Below are 19,607 nucleotides of genomic sequence, written 5' to 3'. Positions count from 1 at the left end.
CCACTGTGGCCATCTGGGGAGCGAACCAGTGGACGGAAGACCCCTCCCTCCCTCTTTCCCTCCCCCCCCCCGCCTCTGCCTCTCTGCAGTTCTGCCTTTCAAATAAACAAATATTTTAAAAAATCAGAATCCTCTTCTTTTTGTTGTCTTGTAATTTGTGCTTTGCACTTGCTATTAACTATTTGACCCAAACAAAAACTGGGAGTAAGAGCAGGTGTCCCTGCCTTGGAGATGAGAAAAGCAAGTTCATGAAGAACTCTTAGACCTCAGCAGTAAGAAGGCAAACATCTCAGCTAAGAAATGGGCCCAAGACCCTAAATGGCAGCTCACTAAAGGACCCAAACAAATGCAGGACATGGTGGCTCTCGTGACAGCACCAGGGAAGCACAAACTAAAACGGCAGTGGGCCGCCCTGCACGCTGCTGAGCAAGGCCAGTCTCTAACACTGACCACGCCGGGGGCAGGCAGCGCAGGCGCAGCGGGGAGCTCTCACGCACTCCTGGAGGGAGGAAGCAGGATGGTCACACTGGTTGGGGCATTTCTTTTTTTCTTTTTAAGGTTGATTTATTTATTTGAAAGTCAGAATTACAGAGAGAAGGAGAAGCAGAGAGAGAAAGAGGTCTTCCATTCGATGGCTCACTCCCCAGTTGGCCGAAACATCCAGAGCTGTGTCAATCCAAAGCCAGGAGCTTCTTCCAGGTCTCCCACGTGGGTGCAGGGGCCCAAGGACTTGGAGCACCTTCTGATGCTTTCCCAGGCCACAGCAGAGAGCTGGATGGGAAGAGGAGCAGCCAGGACTAGAACCGGTGCCCATATGGGATCCCAGCACTGCAGGCGGTGGCTTTATCTACTACGCCACAGTGCCCATGGGCATTTCGTTACAGAAGGTATGCACTCCCACTCTGTAAGCCAACAAGTGCTGTCCTACCTATTTACCCATGCGAGTTGAAGACTTAAATCCATATAAAAACGCTACGGCCGCTATGTTCACAACCAGTGAAATTCAGAAGCACCCCAAATGACCTTCTGCAGGGTAGACAAGCTATGGGGCACCCAGACAGATGACACTGTGCTTGAAAGAAAAGCAGTCAAGCCATGAAAAGACCTGGAGGAGAGCTGCACGCACGCTACTGAGGGAGGCAAGCCAACCTGAAGAGACTGCGTTCTGTGTGACATTCTGCATAATGCCAACTCCCAGCATCCTAGAGAAGAAAGCTGTGCAAACAGTAAGAAGACTAGCGAGTGCCAGGCATTCAGGATCGAGCAGGAGGGCAGGGAAACCGACCTGTGTGACCCTGTGGGGCACAGATCTGTCCTTGCACATCCGCCCAAGCCCGCAGCATGGCCCCCACACCGAGAGGGAGCCTGGCGTCACGGGGAAGCAGATGCCCCACGAGCAGGGGCGCAACCATGCATGAGGCTGCGGGGCAGCAGGGACGGGGAGTATACGGGATCCCTTTGCACCTTCAGCTTAACTTTGCTGCCAGCCTAAAATTGCTGTAAAAATAGCATCAAAGTCTAAATGAAAAATTACATTCCAGTGAAAGCGACTTGCCCAGGTTCACCCTGACAGGAATGTCCCCGCTGGCCCCAGGCCCCGTCTGCCCCAGACTCAGGGAGCACAGCTGGGCTGGGGCCAACAGCAAACTTTGCAGATGAACGGAGGGCAGTTTGGGAGCTCTGGGGAGTCTGGGGCGTGTGACAGAACAGCACGCAGGCAAGACGTGGGCAATCATTTGAGGGTCAGTTGTCAGCACTGAGCCAGGCCTCCATGTGCTGGGTCCAAGGTCACCTGCTCCGTGCTCCCACTGGGTCTTTCCTACACCCACCAGCAAGCTCACACACAGGTTGTCTATCCACAGCAGACATCACACAACAGGAAGCCATCTCATCCGTCCAGTGGACAAGCACATCGTTGTAAATCTCCACGTTCTATGAGCGTGACGGGTGCTGTACAAGGGAGTGCCGTTCCCACTCTGCTCCCATGGGCTGCGAGGGACACATCCCCAGGGGACGCCTGAAACAGCAGACATACCGACAGCCATCCCTGGCCCAGGGCTTCCCAAGGGAACTCGAATCCCTGGACACTCAAGTGCATATCAGATGCTGTAGTCTTTGCACATAACCCACATCCCTCATCTCGCACACCTTCAGTCACCTCTAGATCCTGCACAATGCCCAATACAAGAAACAGCTGTTACACTGCACCACACGGGGAATAATGACAAGAGGAAAAGTCCGCACACTCAGTACCAGGTGCGACGGTTTGCATTGTTCTGGCTCATGGCTGGTTTTGAATCTGCGGAAGCAGGTGCCACAGAGAGGGACAGTCAGTTGCACCTCCTGAACACACACCTAGGGTCAGGTCTCACGTATAAGTGAGGCAGTCACAGCAGTAAGTGATAGAACAGATCAATAGCAATAGACCACAATGAAAGTGATGTGGGTGCAGCTTCTCACTTCTCAGTGGAGGCTGACCAATGACCGGAACCGCAGACAGAAAATCCTTGATGTGGGAGACCACAGCGCACCGACCAACCACACAAAGGGTGTCTCCCTCCACATCACCACTCAGTGATGGGCCTCCAGCACCCACACACATTCCAAACACAGCTGAATGTTCAGACACACCCCGCGATGTCAGGACATTTTCATCATCGTAGTCAAAGTTCCTAATGCTACGTCAGATGCCAAGTGTCAACCAGTAATGTCTGACCAGATGTTAGTACCACTCCTGGGTAAATTACAGGAAATGGGACAAAACCACTCCCACATGCGCTCTAACGTTTTAAAACCTGAGGCACTGGTGCCGGGGTTGTGGTGCAGCTAAAGGGCTGTCTTGATGCTGGCATCCCACACTGGAGCGCTGGTTTGAGCCCCAGCTGCTCCTCTTCCAATCTAGCCCCCCGTTAATGCACCTAGGAAAGTAGCTGAGGATGGTTCAAGCGCTTGGGCCCCTGCACCCACATGGAAGACCAGGATGGAGCTATGGCCCAGCTGTTGCAGTCACCTGGGAAGTGAACCAGTGGATGGAAGGTCTCTGTCTATGCTATCTTCACATACATACATACATACATAAATAAATAAATAAATTAAATGTGCAGTGCTTTCTATAGATAAGATAATGGCAAGGTGAAATTGAAACTCAAACATGGCCCCCACAGAGAACCAGCCTCCCGGACCCCGCACCAGGCTGCCCTGGGTCACGTCACTCAACAGACCCAGCAGGAAACCCAGACCCAGAGGAAACCCGGAGTCTGACTCTGATGCCATCAGGAGCCACGCTGAGTGCTTGGTGCCACCGACTCAGGCCCAGGCAGAGGAGAGGCTGCGTCGGGGGAGCTGGCCAGCAGTCTGCAGCCTTCTCACGTCACAGAGGGTCCTCTCCCATCTCCTTCACCTCGGGGTGGGAGTGGGGGTCCTGGAGGTGCGTGGATGGAAGTCTAGAAAAGAGGACACCTCCAGGTGGGAAATCGGAGTGGCAGCCACGCACTGGACATCTCACAGCACCGTCAGGGGAGAACGGAGCAGTCACCTGTCAGGGTGTCCAGCTCGGTTACTGGCTTCCCCCGGCCTGCCGCCTGCCAGAACTCAGACATAATGATGTGCGTGTCTCTCTCCTCCCCTGTACCCACAACAGCCCAGACTGCAGGTGCTGGCTCCCAGAATTCTCTGTACCTCCTCCAAGGTGGTGTCTGAGAGGCCGTAGCCGGCCAGGCGCAGCTGCTGCTGGTTTTGGTCCAGGGCCTGGAAGAGGCCTTTGAAGCAGGCGGTGTTTGCGTCCTTGGGGATGGTGTAGGTCAGCTCTCCCCCACTGCTGCCTTTGAGAAACGCTTGTGGAATATAGACCTGGACCAGGGATGTGACACGCGCGACGTCCTCAGGATCGGACGCCCCCAGAACAGGCGGCTGCAAGGAAAAGACACCAGGGAGGGTTGTCAGTCCAACTGACCTCAAGGGTGTCCACACCCACAAGCAAATTCCCCACTTCAAAGCCCAAATGACAAATCACACCTAAGTGGAAGGCATTTCAACTGTGCATTGTAGTTTTTCTTTCTGTTTTTCCATGATTGCTTTATTTATTTGAAAGAGAGCGAGCTCCCATCTGCTGATTGACTCCCCAGATGGCCACAACAGCCAAGGCTGGGCCAGGTACAAGCCAGTTCCTCTGGATCTCTCCACATGGGACATCTTCCGCTTTCTCAGCAGTGTTAACAGGGAGCCAGATCAGAAAAGGAGCTGCCGTGACTCCAGCTGGTACCCATACGGGACGCCAGCAGACAGGTGGCAGCTTAGCCCACCACGCCACAAGGCCAGCTCCTTCTCAGGCCAGAAATCTGCGGTTATAAAACTGCCATGGACAGCCCGTGTGCCTGTGTGGCTCCAGGAGTCCATGCTTGCGAGGTGCCTTCAGTCCTGTGGCAGGATCAGGAAGGAGACTCGGGTCCCCTGATTACATCACCAGGACAAGGCTTCCCGGGCATAGGAGAAAGGCGCCATGCTCACAGGAAGTAAATAAAACCCTGGTTGGCTCAGAAGTCAGAGGCCACCAAGGGTCAGACATGGCCATCAAGAGCAGGGAGGTGACTCTCCACACACCTCCCAAGTCCCAACCCAGAGCCACCACCCTGTCCCCAGCTGACACTGGGCAACTCCAACCACCACGTGACACGGGCTCTCAGGCCCAGACCTACCCCTCCCTGCCCCCTCACGACTCTGTTTCTGAACCATGACAAACTGTGGCCTCCTACGCAAAGTGTCCTCGTTAGGAAAATCTCTGGAACATCTGGGCCGCGGTACTTTCTGGCAGCCGCTCCCGTTACCTGCCAGGGAACTCTGACCTCCTGTGCACTTACTCCTGGAGGTAAAAACACACGCTAGGGTTCGGCCGCCTCCCCGGCTCATGCTGGCCTCCACTCAGCCGTCAGTATCCTACTCCTCCTCAGGGAAGGGAGCGTCCCCGGTGACAGCTGCAGCAGCACCTCTTACTTGCTGGGTGAGCGTCAGGCGGAGCCCCTGGCCGTGGGCCTCCTTCAGGCAGACGGGAGGGCCGAAGCACCTGAGCCGCCCGTGCTGGAGGACGGCCACACAGTCGCTGAGCACCTCGGCCTCATCCAGGTGGTGGGTGGTGAAGACGATCGTGCGACCTGCGTGCGAGCACAGGGGCATCAGAGCAGGGTCGCCCACCCGGGGCTTGCAGCCGTAGATCCTGCCGCACGTGAAAGATCGCCCCCAACTTCAGGAAGGGAAATTGAAATGGGTTTTGTAAAATGATGGAGCCACGGCCACCGTGCAAGTTAGAGGCCCCAAACGCTCTGCTCTGCACTTTGCCTGGAATTTGTGACTGGCGTTTCTGCAAACCCTCCACCCTCTTCTGCACCAAAGGGGAGCCCTGCCAGGCACAAGGGAGAACGCGAGGCACAAAGCTCCTGCATCCAGGCAGTGAAGGAGGCAAAAGCCCCCACCAGGTTTCTTGGTCTCAGATGCCCCACGTGTGCAGTGAGGAAATCTGGAGAGGAAGCTGGGTGGGGTCTCTGCACAGGGACCGAGGCCTCCTCAGTCCCTCTGGTTTAAGGACAGGCCACATTCCAGGGATGTGTCTGCTGCAGGACGACGTCACGAGCACTGTGTCAAGGCAGAAATTAACCATCAACGAGGCAAAGACTGAAACGGCCACGGTGCACACTGTATGTGACCACTCACACGCCCTCAGCAACCGGGACAGGATCTGCATGCGTGCGGCCTCCTGGGAGGAGCTCAGGGCAGGTGCACACCACACAGCAGAGTCCTGGGGGATGGCCGAAGGAAGGAGATTCAAGCCGCTGCCCGCCTCCCTGGGAGAGACGGCCGAGCCCAGTGGGCACGGCCAACCTTTGCAGAAACAGCTGCCCGTCTCACAGGTGTTCTCCATGAGCTCCGGCACCTTGTGCTCTGCCTGGGAGAAAAGCCTCAGACTGACCCAGCCCCCGGATCTCTGGGTAAAGTCTGCTTCCACTGTGCAGAGACCATGTTACGACTTACGGTTTACATACTCCCCGTTGCCTTGCACTGGGCTCCACTCAGCTGTTTCTTTCGATTGACTAGCAATGAAACACACTGATCTATTCCTTTTACAAAGGCATATTTTCCAAAGCGACAAGTGGAGATTTTTAACTCTACCCAATTTTATATATTTGGATAAAGGAGAAAAATAATGAATTATCAATTCATCGGCAGGTGGGGTGGGAGATGCATCTAGAAAGAACCATGAAATGTAGATCTAAGATCAATACAGCAGGTGCAAAGGGACCAAGACACATAAAACCAGGGGAACAATGGCGTGAGTGACCGCGCTCCCCAAGGCGCTGCTGCTTCTCTCCGATGACGCGCTCGGTGTGCTCTATCCACTTCCTCCAAAAGCCGCATTTCCCATTCACCTTCCCGCTTTCCTGACAGCCACGGACTGAGCAACCACACATCAGACACGGAGCTGGGTTCTCACGCAAGGTGCATTTACTTCTGGCCCATGCCACGGTACGGCTGTCTGCATTTGAAAACTGCAGCCCAGGCGAGTGCTGGCTTCCCAGGGCCATGGAGGGCTGTAGAGCAAGCACAGGATCAGAGCGAGTTTGGCTGGGATGTGCCAATTTGCCATGGTAGCTTTGCTTCCTCACGTGTCGTTCCACGGGAGCACACAAGTGCGGTACCCTGCCTGGCAAGAGTTCCCGGGGCATCCCCACGTGAGACGCCTGCTCGCGGCAGCAGGCAGCATGGCCCAGGCAGCCGTGTTAGGCGGACGTCTCCCCGCAGCTGGGACTGTTTGTTTTTGTGCAGTCCTTAGACCTTGCCCATCAGTCTTCCGGAGGCTGCGGCTCTACGTTCTGCTTCTCGAATACACACTTTTCTCCCAGAACTGACTATCTAATCCACTTACACCCCATTGACTCCGCACTTCAATCAGTGCAGCATGACTCCTAAGAAATCATTGCTAAGCCATGAAGCTGGTGAGAAAATACATCATTTATAACGGCTGCACTGAAGGAAGCCTGTTTCTCTGGCTTTTACCACGTCTGGTTTTCCGGCTGACGTAAGCTTGATGCTGATGGTGTCAAGGTCCTGTCGGCTAAGTCTTCATGACTCCTTCTGTGACTGCGGGAACTCGCGGGAGTCGTAGGCCGGCCACGCGTTGCACCGTGGTTCACAGGTGCAGACAGCACCTCCCGGTCCCCTGCACCTCATCGGCTTCCAGCTCAGGACGGCAGGGAAATTACTTAGTCCACTTTTAAGTTAGATTCAGCTGGAAATTCAATCAGTTCTGCCAAGCAGTGTGCAGTGTCTCTTACATAAAATCAGTTTCATACTTCTGCCCTTCCACATCTCTCCCCAAAGGACGCTCAGTCAGGAGGCTTGGGGAAGGGTCAGTGTCTCCGAATTCAACATGGCCAGGCCCCCTGACCGCTGGGTGGTCATCAGGATCCCCAGTGCCATCTCTACCCCACCCTCAGTGCGCGTAGCTTCATCAGGGACCCCTCCCCACAATCCAGAATCCGGTCAGAGCCCAGAATGTGCCCTGGCTGTTTCCACCTCGTGCTGGGCTCAGAGTCCCAGATGTCTGCCCCGGCTGCCAGCCAGCCAGCTCCCAAAGGCCCCGCCCCCAGCCAGGGCCCCATCACTGCAGGCCCTGACTCCTGCCAGTGTGGAAGCCCTGGGACCTGGCAAGTGCACCAACACCAGCCCTCAGCGCCTCCCGGTGCCCTGCGTCCTGCTCAGCCACGAGAACTCCGGCACAGGGGCAGCAAGCAGAGGAGCCACTGCCAACCGCACGGCCCACCCTCCTGTGATTGCTGAGCTCAAGTTGACGCCCAGAAAGGAAGAGAACCCCCTGCCACTCGCTCTTGTCTGACTTCCCAGGAGCCCTCGCTCTGTGAGACGGAGAGGGGCAGCGTTGCACCTCCCGCTCTGCAGCCCAGCAGCGGCTGAGGTTGAGCGACCCGAGGACGCACCCTTGCTGCTCCGGGGGAGTGTGAGGTGACCCGAGAGCAGAGGCTGTGAGCTCAGCCCCTCAGTCTTTCTTCTTCTCCATCTCTGAATTCCTACTGGTCCACTCCCAGGGAGGTGGGGGCTTCAGGTCAAGGCAGAAGACGATCTTACACTCAAACACCAGAAGAAAAAAGCAAAACAATTCATGGGATCCTGCATTCCCCCTCACACTGACGCTTCCACACAAGAGGCAGGGGCGTTTCTCTGCAAAATGCTTACAGCAATGCCTCCCAACGCTCAGGGTTGCACTTGGAAATAGTACCTGCCCATCCGGTGCCCTGGGTTGGAAACAAACAGCAGGAGAAGGAGAACCATGAACCCCTAAACCAGCGCCCCCAGCGCCCCTCTTGGCTCCGTGAACGTCTTCTGTCACCAGGAGCCCATCACACGCCCAGCCCTCCACACCTTGGTTTCCCTTCTGGGAAGAGGCAGGCTCAGCCCAAACACCTCTGGGATGTGTCTCCTGAGGGTCGATGCCTCCAGAGTAGAAAGCAACATGTGTGACAGTTCCAACCAAATCACGTATGGCGACGCAGCGATAGCGCCACCATGGACGTGCGGTTAAGAGCAAGCAGTTCTGAGCGCATAGAGCTGTCATCCAGCGCACATCTCCATGAGCTCCCAGGAAAACGGAACTTTTCCACAAACTGGCACAGAAAGACAAATGCTCCTACATATGGAAGCTATGGAGCTGATCTCGTGGGGTTGAGAGCAGTGATTACCGAAGCTGGGGCAGGGCAGGGCAGGGGGTGGGTAACAGGTGCGAGGGTGCAGTCACGGCGGACTGCAACAGCTGAGTACTGCAGAACAGCCAGTCCAGAGGATTTTTAACACTCCCAACACAAAAAACCGGCGTGTGAGGTGATGAATACACACTTACCCTGGCACACGGCTATAGAAATGATACATGTGCCATCCAGGCATGGACAGTTATCTGCCCTTTAAACATAAAACAGCATAGTAAAAATGACTTTTTCTGAAAAGCGCCGTATTCTCATCGGGCTACGGTTGACCCTCCACTCATGACAGCCCCAACCTGCTGGGAAGAGAACGTGGGACGAGGCAGCACCTACCTTCTCGGTACCTGAGCAGAATGTCCCAGAGGCTGCGGCGGGAGCAGGGGTCCACGCCACTGGTGGGCTCATCCAGAACCACGGTCCGTGATGTGCCCATGAAGGCAATGCCCAGAGATAGCTTCCGCTTGGTGCCTCCAGACAGGGCGCGGGTCGGCTTGTGCTGGTGTGGAGTCAACTCCACATCCTGCAGGGTTCTGAAATAAGAAGACAGCCCTCGTTCTCCTCCTTGAAGATGACAGAGCGTTGCTTTCACTCCGTGAATAATGACTTACGACAGCCAAGATCTTTTTGATTTTATTTTATTTATTTGACAGGCAGAGTTAGACAGTGAGAGAGACAGAAAGAAAGATCTTCCTTTTTCCGTTGGTTCACCCCCCAAGTAGCCACTACGGCTGGCGTGTTGCGGCCGGTGCGCTGCACTGATCCCAAGCCAGGAGCCGGATACTTCTCCTGGTCTCCCATGGGGTGCAGGGCCCAAGCACTTGGGCCGTCCTCCACTGCCCTCCTGGGCCACAGCAGAGAACTGGACTGAAGAGGAGCAACCGGGACAGAATCTGGCACCCCAACCGGGACTAGAACCTGGGGTGCTGGCGCCGCAGGTGGAGGATTAACCTATTGAGCCGTGGTGCTGGCCACAATGGCCAAGATCTTCTAACCCATGGGCCCATCAAGGAGGCCTAGAAGCTATATACACACAACAAAGTAGCTGCGGTGCCTTCATGGAAGTACAAATGGAGCACACCCACGGATGCAGCGTGCTACCGGTCAGCACTGTCCACCATGCATTGTGCTTGGGGCACCCTGGGTTGTTTCCTGCCTGAAGCAGCATTCTCGTCATCTCACTCAAACCTTGTGCCAAGGAGGGGCTGCACCCGCCCCCAGAAGCACAGAATGCAGTGCGATGGCAGGGGCCCAGCTCCGCCTCCGTGGCTCACCAGGAAGTCCTCCGACTGTGGCCCACTGTGCGCTAAGTCTGGATTACCCAGCCTTCTTGAATGAGTCAGTAGGAAGCTCCAGTGAAATACCATGTGACAAGCGTAAGTTACCAGCTACCGTTAAGGAATAGCACGTCTCTTATTCTCTCCCAGAGACCTTTAGCTCCGAGTACTCTGGACTTGAGATACCCAGCACAACGTCATCCCTGGGTGAGGCTGCCATCCTGCTGTAGACCCATTCTCTTCTTCCACTGTCTGCCACTGTCAAGGGCCCCTGTTAACCCCTCATGAACACCTGCCCCACCACACCCGCTCAGACCTCACTGTTAAAGGCTCGGCTGAAACAACACCCTGCTAAAGTCTTCCCCTGACTGCTCAAGCCCATGGTGGATCCCTCCCCCAAGCCACAGGCCTGCCTCCAACAACCTGATGGCCATCCCCCAGTGATGGGGCCATCACACAGTCAGGTGCAGAACTACAAGGCTCCCCGCAGTTGAGCTGCAAGAACAGACAGACCTGGAACATTCTAGAATCCTAAGAACTCAGGACTTGTGTGCCTGATGACTGAGTAAATTCTCATGTTTCTTTTACTATTTATAGGAATATTCCCTACCCAAACTATAGAGCTCAAGCCAGCTTCTCCACATCCAGTTGTCAGTCACAGTGACTCTCCCCTGCCTTGTGGACAGCACCTCCTTGGAGGGAGGAGGATAAATGGCAGCTGATTGCCTTGACCTGTAATCCACCAACATCTTCCACCTGCATGACCCCAACACAGCAGAGAGCTGAGACCCTCCTGACACTCAGTACCTGGAGCCTGGTCAGGAGAGAGAGCAGATGGACAAGAAAGTGGAGCAGCCAGGTGTCAGATGCTATAGTACACACAGGCCCTGCTCACATTTGTAGGGTGAACCCAAACCCGTTCTTTCTTGCTTCCTCCACGGACAACCACTCAGGGTACCCACTGGGTCCTCACTGCATTCCCCACCAGACTGAGAGCCCACTCCTGTCCATATGCCTGGCACATTGAGTCAGGAGTGGTTTGGGTGCAAGCAAAGAACACCATGCTTCTGTAACTGAATCCATGCGAAGAAGCAGGGCTGTGCTCCGGCTGTCCCTTGTGCAGCCAGTTAACATGAAGCTGACCAGTACCCAGTACTTCTGCTGCTGTGCTGGACAGAAGCCTGTTTTTCTATGGCATTTTTAACTTAAACTTACCCTTTTCTTTTGTTCCCAAAACTAAGAGTGTTGGTTAATAATGACAAGGTGGAGGGAATGACAGCAAGTCTAATTCAACTCTGTGTATTTTTGGAATTCCTGCAAGATTGCACAAAGGGGTCTGTAGCCTCATGAGCTGGGCATCCTGTGTGGACCGGGGGGAGGGCAGCAGGGGCAGAACCCAGGTCCTGCTCCAGGAAAGCAGAGGTATGGAGCAGCCTCCTGTGCGCACACCAGCAAGGACACAGGAGACAAATGTTCCGGAAGGAACCAGAGTGCTCGGGAACTCAGAGACTTGTTCCCCGGGAGGAACAACTCAAACATCTTCTGCTACATCACAGTACAGTCAAATCGTATTACAGTCTTGACTAGTGTTCCTGCATGCCTCAAGTGCCTTCCCACAGAGGGAATGCTAGTCAACTCATTTTTAATTTTAGCGCCAAGCCTGGATAATCATAATTAACGTATATTAGCCATATTTTATATCGCAGGCATTAAGTACCTCACGTGTGTAAATTAATACAATGCACGCAACCTCCGAGTGAGGCCTTCCTGTTACTAGGCCTCGTGAGATTTGGGACACCCGCCCGGAGACAGTACACATCGCAAGGAGCACCCTAAGCCAGCGGGACACCCGGGCTCAACCACTAGCGGGCTGAACCCAGGTACACCTTTGCCATTGCAACACTCTGGCACCCACCAGTCACTGTGACACCCATGGACACAACTGCTGATTGTCTCAGTCCCCACACAGACTGGGCTTTCTCAAGGCCACAGCCTTACTGCTTCTCAGACCCAAGTCTGACGAAGGTCACAACTCCAGGCATTGAAATCAACGGATGTGAAGATCTGCGCGATTGGAACTCGGGTGATGTGGCTTGTTCTCCAGGGCAGGATGCATTCGGAGGGCCGTGTGGCCTTGAGGTGTTGTCTGGGGCCAGGACACAGGGTCTGAGAGCCCCTCTTGGGTCAGGAAGAGGACTGTGTCGCAGACCCCAGCATTTCCTTCTGCTGGTTTCTGTATGTCAGGCAGATGTGTGACTGGAACTTAAAGATCAAAGAAAGCCATCTGAGCCAGCTGTTCCTACCTGTTGGATTTTTATTTAAAATCAAAATTACCTAATTTTAATTATTAATTTTTAACATGCTAAAAGGAAGCAAATCATTTCTGCAAAGTTAAACTTCCAGATTCCTTCTGAATAGGTCGGGAAAACTCTAATTGGGAACACTTGCAGGCAGCAGGAGAGATCTTCCCTCCAGTTAATTCGCAGGTCTGTGCCCGAGAACGTATTTTAGAAGCTGCTCGTCAATCATCCACCCACTTATTGAACCCTCACAGTGCATGGCACCTGCCTCCAGCTACGGCTAGAGAAATAAATCGAATCTTGTCTTTGATTCAAGGGACTCAGTCTGGTGGAAAGACAGGCCAGAAATTATAATAAAATATGAGGGAGGTGGTGACAAGGTCCCAGGTGCTGTGGGAATTCCCTGACTCCACGGAAGGTAATACAAGAAGTCAGCCAGACAGATGGTAAGTGTCAGTGAGGTGGGGACATTTGGCTAACGTGTTCCAGAAAAGGCAGTGGCGCATTTGCCAGGACCTGGGGGACAAACCTGGCCAGGAATGAAAACAACCTCTTTTGAAGTAGAGAAAAGCACATGGTGGCCGTGGACAAGACAGGAGAGGGGCGTGAGCCAGAACATGCGCCCATCATGAACCCTCTCACATGACCCACGGGCGGCTCTTCCTCCCACTGGATATAGCTGTGGGTGGGTGGTTCCTCGCACCCACTACGACCTCACTCCTTTTCCCACCACCTCCAGAACCCCAGCCTTGAGTCTCAGGCCATCAGAGCTATCTCCCACTAGCCTCCGAGTTCCTGTCACGCCCAGCCCTCAGTGCTCCCTGGTGCGCTGCCCCTTTCTCCACCACTACTCCTTTCTTTACGTTTGAAGTAGTAAATCCTCCTCTCGCCTGCGCCAGTCCCAATCAATCCCCGGACCTCGTCATGTCCAACAGCCGCAGCTCCTCCACAGTCCCCCAACCCCAACATCCTCCTCAGACTACATCTGCTTTCCTAGCTAAGTCCTGTCCCAGCAGTCACTTGACTGTCCCTGCCTCCCTCGGTCCTTCCTCCTTATTCTCAGTTTAAAGCCCCGGTCATCATCCTGATGCCCACTTTGCAGGCACTCTTCACTGGATAGAGTTAATGCACGTCCTGGCCTCCTGCTACATTACGGGGCTGGCTGGGTCTCACGAGAGCTGGACCTCACCTCCTGTGTAGGTCTCTGCCCCTCCCCAGCCTCTCCCCTCCCAGCTCACCCCAGTGACCCATCCCCCCCTCCTGGCCCGCTCCCAGCAGCAGGCAGAGCTGCTGTTACGGTTCCTGTCTCTGCAGTCCTCTGCTCTTGGTCTCAGACCCCATCTGGACGCCACCCCTCCACTGCTTCCCTTTCAGGGAAACCCCTCAGAAGACGTGCTGCCCCAATCCCTCTCCTTCCTTACCTCCTGTAGGGAGTCCAGCAAGGCCCTACGCTACCCAAGCCCCTCTTCTGACACTCACCAGTGACCCTGCAGCCAAATCCAAAGGCCGTTTCTCAGCCAGTCTCAACAGCGTTCGAGGCAGTGAGCCCTCCCTGCCCTGCGTGGACTTGGTCCACACCTTGTCTTTCTCTTTCTTGCCTCCTTGGCTGGCTCCTCCTCTTAGCTCCATAATCTTCCTGTTGGAATATGCAGGGCTCAATTCTGTCCCCTCCTCTCCTTTACCTGAACTGATGCTCTCAACTAATCAATACCCCTGTAACTATCAAAAACATCTACCTCCACCCTAACCTGGGTTTCCTGGTGTATGCCAGAATTCTAAGTGGTAACATTAACTACGTAGTAATATTTCAATGGCTTAAAGGCCTGACAACTACTGTTATCTCCTCTCAGCCAAATTAAGGGCCAAACCATAATGACCTGAGTGTTGACAAACGTTCCCACTGAAGATCCTGCTGGAGATGCTACACGTCCTTGAGCTCACACTTTAATGAAGCCACACATTAGGGAAAACAAGTGGAGCCACAGGACTCCGAGAAGGAGCCTGTCGGTGCTATTCCTCCCCTGCTAGCGCGAACTACCGTCCGAACACTTCTCACTCTGATTGCTTTTGTGCAAATGGGCTTTGTTGCTAAGTAACACACCATGAACTGATAACCACTCATGTTGCCTGGCACCCAAATAAGATGAAGCCTGTGCAGCACTGCTGTGTAGCACAGCACAGTTCACGGTGGCACAGGGTAGCTTTTTTTTTTTTTAATTAAAATAGGTGATCTATGATTTTTTAGGAGAAATTGGGTTGCACATAGCAATCTGCTGTCTAATAATGTCATGCATAGAATGCCTAGCCAATTCTCATCAGACTCAAGCTGGAGATGGGCGTAAACATTCTCCCTCGACACCCAAGCATCCACTGTCATTAACGCTATCACCATCACCAGTCACTTGCTGGAAGCATCATGATGCATGGCCCAGCTCGCCTTGCGGCAGGTAGTACCCTCGTCCATGCCGACCAGGTGAGCTTTGAGAGAGGATGCGACACTGTCTACATCACACGATGGACTCCTGTCCCTTGGGATTTTTTCCATCAGTCCACTTGGCCCTGATATGTGAGCATCTGTCCATGAAGAGAATTCATTTGCACTGTACTTGTCATGGAGCTGGTCTCTGCACACAGCCACCTCTTTCAAGTTCGATCATCCAAACAAGTGCAGCTGCCTTCCAAGTGGGGAAGTGAGCGAGCAGTCTGGCGGTGCGTTCCAGGAGCCGGGGCACCGTGTCCGGTCTGCTCTCCACCAAGAGTTGGTCAGGGAGGGCTGCGCGTCACTTCTGCCCAACACTCCGCTTTCAGACCCTGGCCTCTGAGGAACCCGTGCCTCCAGCATGTTCTGAGCTCGTGGCCTCCTCTTGCTTTCTTATCTCTGACCACAGAATGCCCACCATACCATCTAACTCCGCCCCTCTAGGATCCCATGTGCCACCCCACCCCGTGATGACCTCATCCACGTGAGCCCCATCAGACGCTGACACTCTGGAGGCAGCTTCCAGAATTATCCGGGCCCCTTCACCTACACCCCCCGAGTAGGGTGCAGGTGCCCCACCTGCCCTGCCTCCATGACTCTGAGTGTGTTTTCAAGCCACAGTCCCCTGCACTCCCTGGACTCAGGGTCAGCAACTGTCAGCAAACTGCCTTCTCTGCTCAGACCCTTGAGACCTCCTGATGGACAGCCACACCACACACAGGCCGAGGCCTGGAAATGGGGGACAGACCTCCTGATGGACAGCCACACCACACACAGGCTTCGGCCTGGAAATGGGGGACAGCCCTCCTGATGGACATGCACACCACACACAGGCCGAGGCCTGGAAATGGGGGACAGCCCTCCTGATGGACAGCCACACCACACACAGGCCGAGGCCTGGAAATGGGCCGGACAGGCCTCCTCCAGCAAGTCACCTGCCCGCAGGCTCTAACTCCTGTGCTGCAGGAGTGATCAGCCCAGAGGAACGGCCACTGCTATGGGTCAGATACGATTTGGCTCCCAAACACGTGTGAACTTTAAGTCCTGAAGTCACACGCTCACGTACCAAGAGGGTAGAAGCTCAATTCAATCATGCTGTCCAGCAGACGGACCTCGTGGGAAGTCCGGAAGCCACCGGGGGCCTGCCCTTGGAAAGCAGTTCTTGTGAGCAGGTGGCTATGAAAGCCTGAGCTTGGGCCCAGCCTCTTTCTCTCCCTGGCTCACCCTGGGATCTGTCCACTGCACATACCCCCCTGTTGTCATCACTGTCCTCACCCAACCAAAGGGGCCACCAAAACTGTGGGCTCAACAAACCTCTTCTCTTTGTACAGGTGGTTGTCTCTGGGATTTTGTGACAACAGTGAAAAACTGCTACAGTAATAGAGGACACGTTGCATCCAAGGCTCCTAGGTCAGGTCCAGGCTTCCCTGTAGGGGCTACATGGCCTCCTCTCCCTGAACCTCAGCTGCACATGGAAGCAGCCCTGCCTGTCTCTCAGAGGAGAGCCACTTGAATGAGACCACACGTGGGAGGTTCGTGGTACATGACCTCAGCCGTTCCCAGCACACAAAGGTGTTAAACACAAGTCCTCGATGAACAGCATGGGCACCAGTCGCAGATGTGAGCGCAGGGGCAGAAGACCCCTTGGGATGCTGGAGATAGACCCAGGGTGTTCTTCCCCTGCCCCAGCCCATATGAGCTGCACAGCACCCCAGGCCACGGCAGGAGGGGATGTGGTCTTACCACAAAAGCAACGGCAGCAGTGAAGGGGAGCATGGGCGGGAGAGCAGATGCCCGACTGGGACTTGGCCTCAGACGCTTCCAGGCCCCTCGAACTCGTCTCTACCGTGAGCTCCGCCACTGCCTCTCCCCAGCCTCTGACTGGCTCCCTTTCTGTGTATTTTCAGTACAGGGCTACATTCTTCCTGCCTGAGCCAGAGATCTGAGCATTACCATGGCCCCTCCTTCTCTCTTACTCCCCACATGGGGTCAGCATCTCTCCTTCCATCTCCCCATCCATGCACCTCTTGCAACCACCTCTGCTCTACCCTCACACTTGGTTCCCACCTGGACCAGGAAGCATGTCTGACCAGCTCACCGTGTGCCCATTTTACTGGGCCCCTCCCCACCTTAGCCCACCCTCCTCCCCTGCACACTGACTGCCTAGTGGACAGACCTGACTCCTGTGAGGCTCCCAAACCTGCCTGATGTGGCCCAGCCTCCTCTGTAGAAGGAAGGGTACGGTGTTGCGTTATCATCCCAAATGCTCAACTTGGATTCCAGAAACACCCCGCGAGATACATAGTGTGCATAGCAACTTCAGGACTCGCCTCTTGCCCTCTGTGTTACAGGGCGATGAACATCAAGGTGGAACCCTGCCACACTGACACGGGTCCTGCAGGAAGTGGTAGCGAAGTGAGCTCCTACAAAACAAATGGCACCAAACACCTGCCCATCTTCACCCTCAGGAAATACAGAACGTAAATGCCAATTTTCACAAATAAAACTTGAAACGATGTGCAAGAGCTTGTGGAATTCACATTTCTTTAGTTATGTGCAGTCACCATTTATAGACAGACACTTGCCTGCAGCCCGCACCCCCCCCACCCCCCCATGCTCCTGCCCTGGCTGATGCTTTGCTGTGCAAAGTCCATCAGGTTCACCAAGGATCCCGCACAGGGCCTGGGCCATGCCTTCCCTGCCACTGTTCTGAATCGAGGGCCCACAGTGGCTGATGCCTCCACCCCGGTCACTGCCCTGGACTTTCACGGCTCCACTTCCCCTCCAAGCCATCCTTGCAAGCTCGCCACCTGCAAACACCACTTTGTTCTCTAACTAGGAACCAATGGCCTCTGCTTCTCCCTCTGCTCTAAGCTTCTACCAGTCTGCAGTGATGGGAGAATCTTCTGTAGGCCTTGCTGGCCATCCTGGACACCTCACTCCCTGTCCACCTCTCCTGGTGCCTGTGCTATGCTAACTCTAACCCTAGCCCTACCCCCGAGGACCGGCCTTCTCTGGGGACTGACCAGGCTCCCTCCCATTCCCCAAGCCTCACTGGAGTCTTCCCCTCCCTCCCTTGCACCCCTCACTGGTCAGCACAATGTGTTTCTTCCAGCTTTGAATAGTCTTCAGATGTGGACTTCCCACTGCACCCCTGTGGCACGACCACAGATCAGGCTGCTCACTCCTGTGTACAGCGACAGCCCCATATCAGGTCCCTTCCCATGGCTGCGGCATCTGCTCTGCTGTAGCAAGATCCACCTTCCAGATCTCAGGCCAATCACAACCCCAACCTGCACCTCAAAGGTAAAACCCCTTAGCACGACCAATCCACTCTCACATCCAGATGTCCTGCAGGAGCCCCGTGCTCCAGGCACACCAAGCACCCACGGACAGCCCTTGCCCCACTTTCCCATGTTGGCTCAGCTCTTCCCTGCTTCAAAGCCAAACCAAATGAATTCACTGTCTCCTCTTATAAGCCTCCCTGGTTCACCCAGAGATGGTGCCTATGTCATCCTGTTGTGGTTAACAGTCACTTGCTCTTTTCCTTCTCGTAAGTACAGCCATAGACGGCTCTTAGATGTCTCTTCTGTAATCTCCATCTCCATCAGGCAGAGGCAGGGAGCAGGGAGAGCAGGGTCACTCACTTGGCCACCTGCTGCCGCAGCTCCTCCTGGGTCCACCACGGCGCCTTGATGGAGCCAAACAGTAGCAGGTGCTCCTGGACAGTGAGGCTGTCGAAGAGGACGTCATGCTGCAGACATACCCCCAGCTCCCTTCTGACCCTGGACAGGTCTGTCTGCAGGTTCTTGCCATCGACGATGATGGTTCCAGAAGTGGGAGGGTGGAGCCCCGTCAACAGGGATCTGCCAGAGAAAAGGAGTCAGTGCGGAACACACGCTGCTCACCCAGCATCTGCAGAGCTGGTTAAATATGCAGATCACCAGGGAAGGGGCGGGGCTTGACCATGGTGAGGGCAAGCCTAGGTCCCTGCAGTGTGGGGGCTTTGGGGTGACAAAGTCCTACTTTGCTTTTACAGATGCGTGTGATTTTAGCTTTTTTTTGCACCAAAATAAACTCATCTTTCAGCTCTGCTTTTCCAAAAACTTTTTGAAGTCCTCTAGTATTTACCCAAGTCCTCATAATTAGAGTAAAACAGAAACGCACACCTAGAGCCCCCAACCTGTGGCCAGTCTTCCTCAGCTCTGCCTGGGCCACCTGTCCACGTCAAAGTCCAACAACTCCGGCAGCACCAGAAACTCACTCATCCTCCAAGGACGCCTGGAGACTGCCTGTCTCACTCCACTTATTTTCTCAGGATGTGCAATACTTGGGCTCGAAATTGCTTTCTCGTTTTTAAAATGTTAACCAGCCTCTCCCCCGAGAGCTAGCCAGTCCTCTCCTAGGCATTTATGCAAGAGAAATGACAGTGTGAGCCTACCCAGATATGTACACAGCCTCAATCAGAACTGCTGAAAACCAGCTGCCACCAACAGGCAACGACACGTACAGACCACGGATCCTCTACCGAGCCGATGGCCCTCAGCCACCCTCCGGACCAGGCGGCCGCGGTCACCACTGTGGGAGAACCTGCTGTGTGAGAGGAGCGCACACAGCTCCATGTTTACAAAATCCTGGGAAATTCAAACGGATTCACAGGGACGCATGGCAGAGCAGCAGTCACTGGGGGCCAGGACAAGGAGGACGAGGAAGGAATCACCCTCCTCTTCACTGTGCTGCCTGCTCCAGCATTAACCACACCCGCACCGAAACGCACCACACCGCACAGGGACTG

At 54.7% G+C, this 19,607-nt stretch overlaps 1 protein-coding gene across 1 annotated transcript in view; it reads right to left on the bottom strand.

Annotated features, from left to right (window-relative positions):
• Nucleotides 1-19,607, bottom strand: part of LOC103345127 (ATP-binding cassette sub-family A member 13) — a 302,255-nt gene that overhangs the window by 192,306 nt on the left and 90,342 nt on the right. Inside the window, exons 21-24 of the mRNA XM_089315631.1 lie at nt 18,460-18,678; nt 9,093-9,289; nt 4,990-5,147; nt 3,679-3,909 (exon numbers count right to left, since the gene is read on the bottom strand). Of these exons, the coding sequence (XP_089171757.1) occupies nt 3,679-3,909; nt 4,990-5,147; nt 9,093-9,289; nt 18,460-18,678 (805 nt within the window). The remainder of the gene's footprint in view (nt 1-3,678; nt 3,910-4,989; nt 5,148-9,092; nt 9,290-18,459; nt 18,679-19,607) is intronic.

The sequence above is a fragment of the Oryctolagus cuniculus genome, chromosome 16 (genome assembly GCF_051225735.1).
Source record: "Oryctolagus cuniculus isolate XC-2025 breed Fujian yellow rabbit chromosome 16, ASM5122573v1, whole genome shotgun sequence".
Taxonomy (NCBI): Eukaryota; Metazoa; Chordata; class Mammalia; order Lagomorpha; family Leporidae; genus Oryctolagus; species Oryctolagus cuniculus.
Note: the sequence above shows the minus strand (reverse complement) of the source record. Positions and strands in the feature narration are given on the sequence as shown.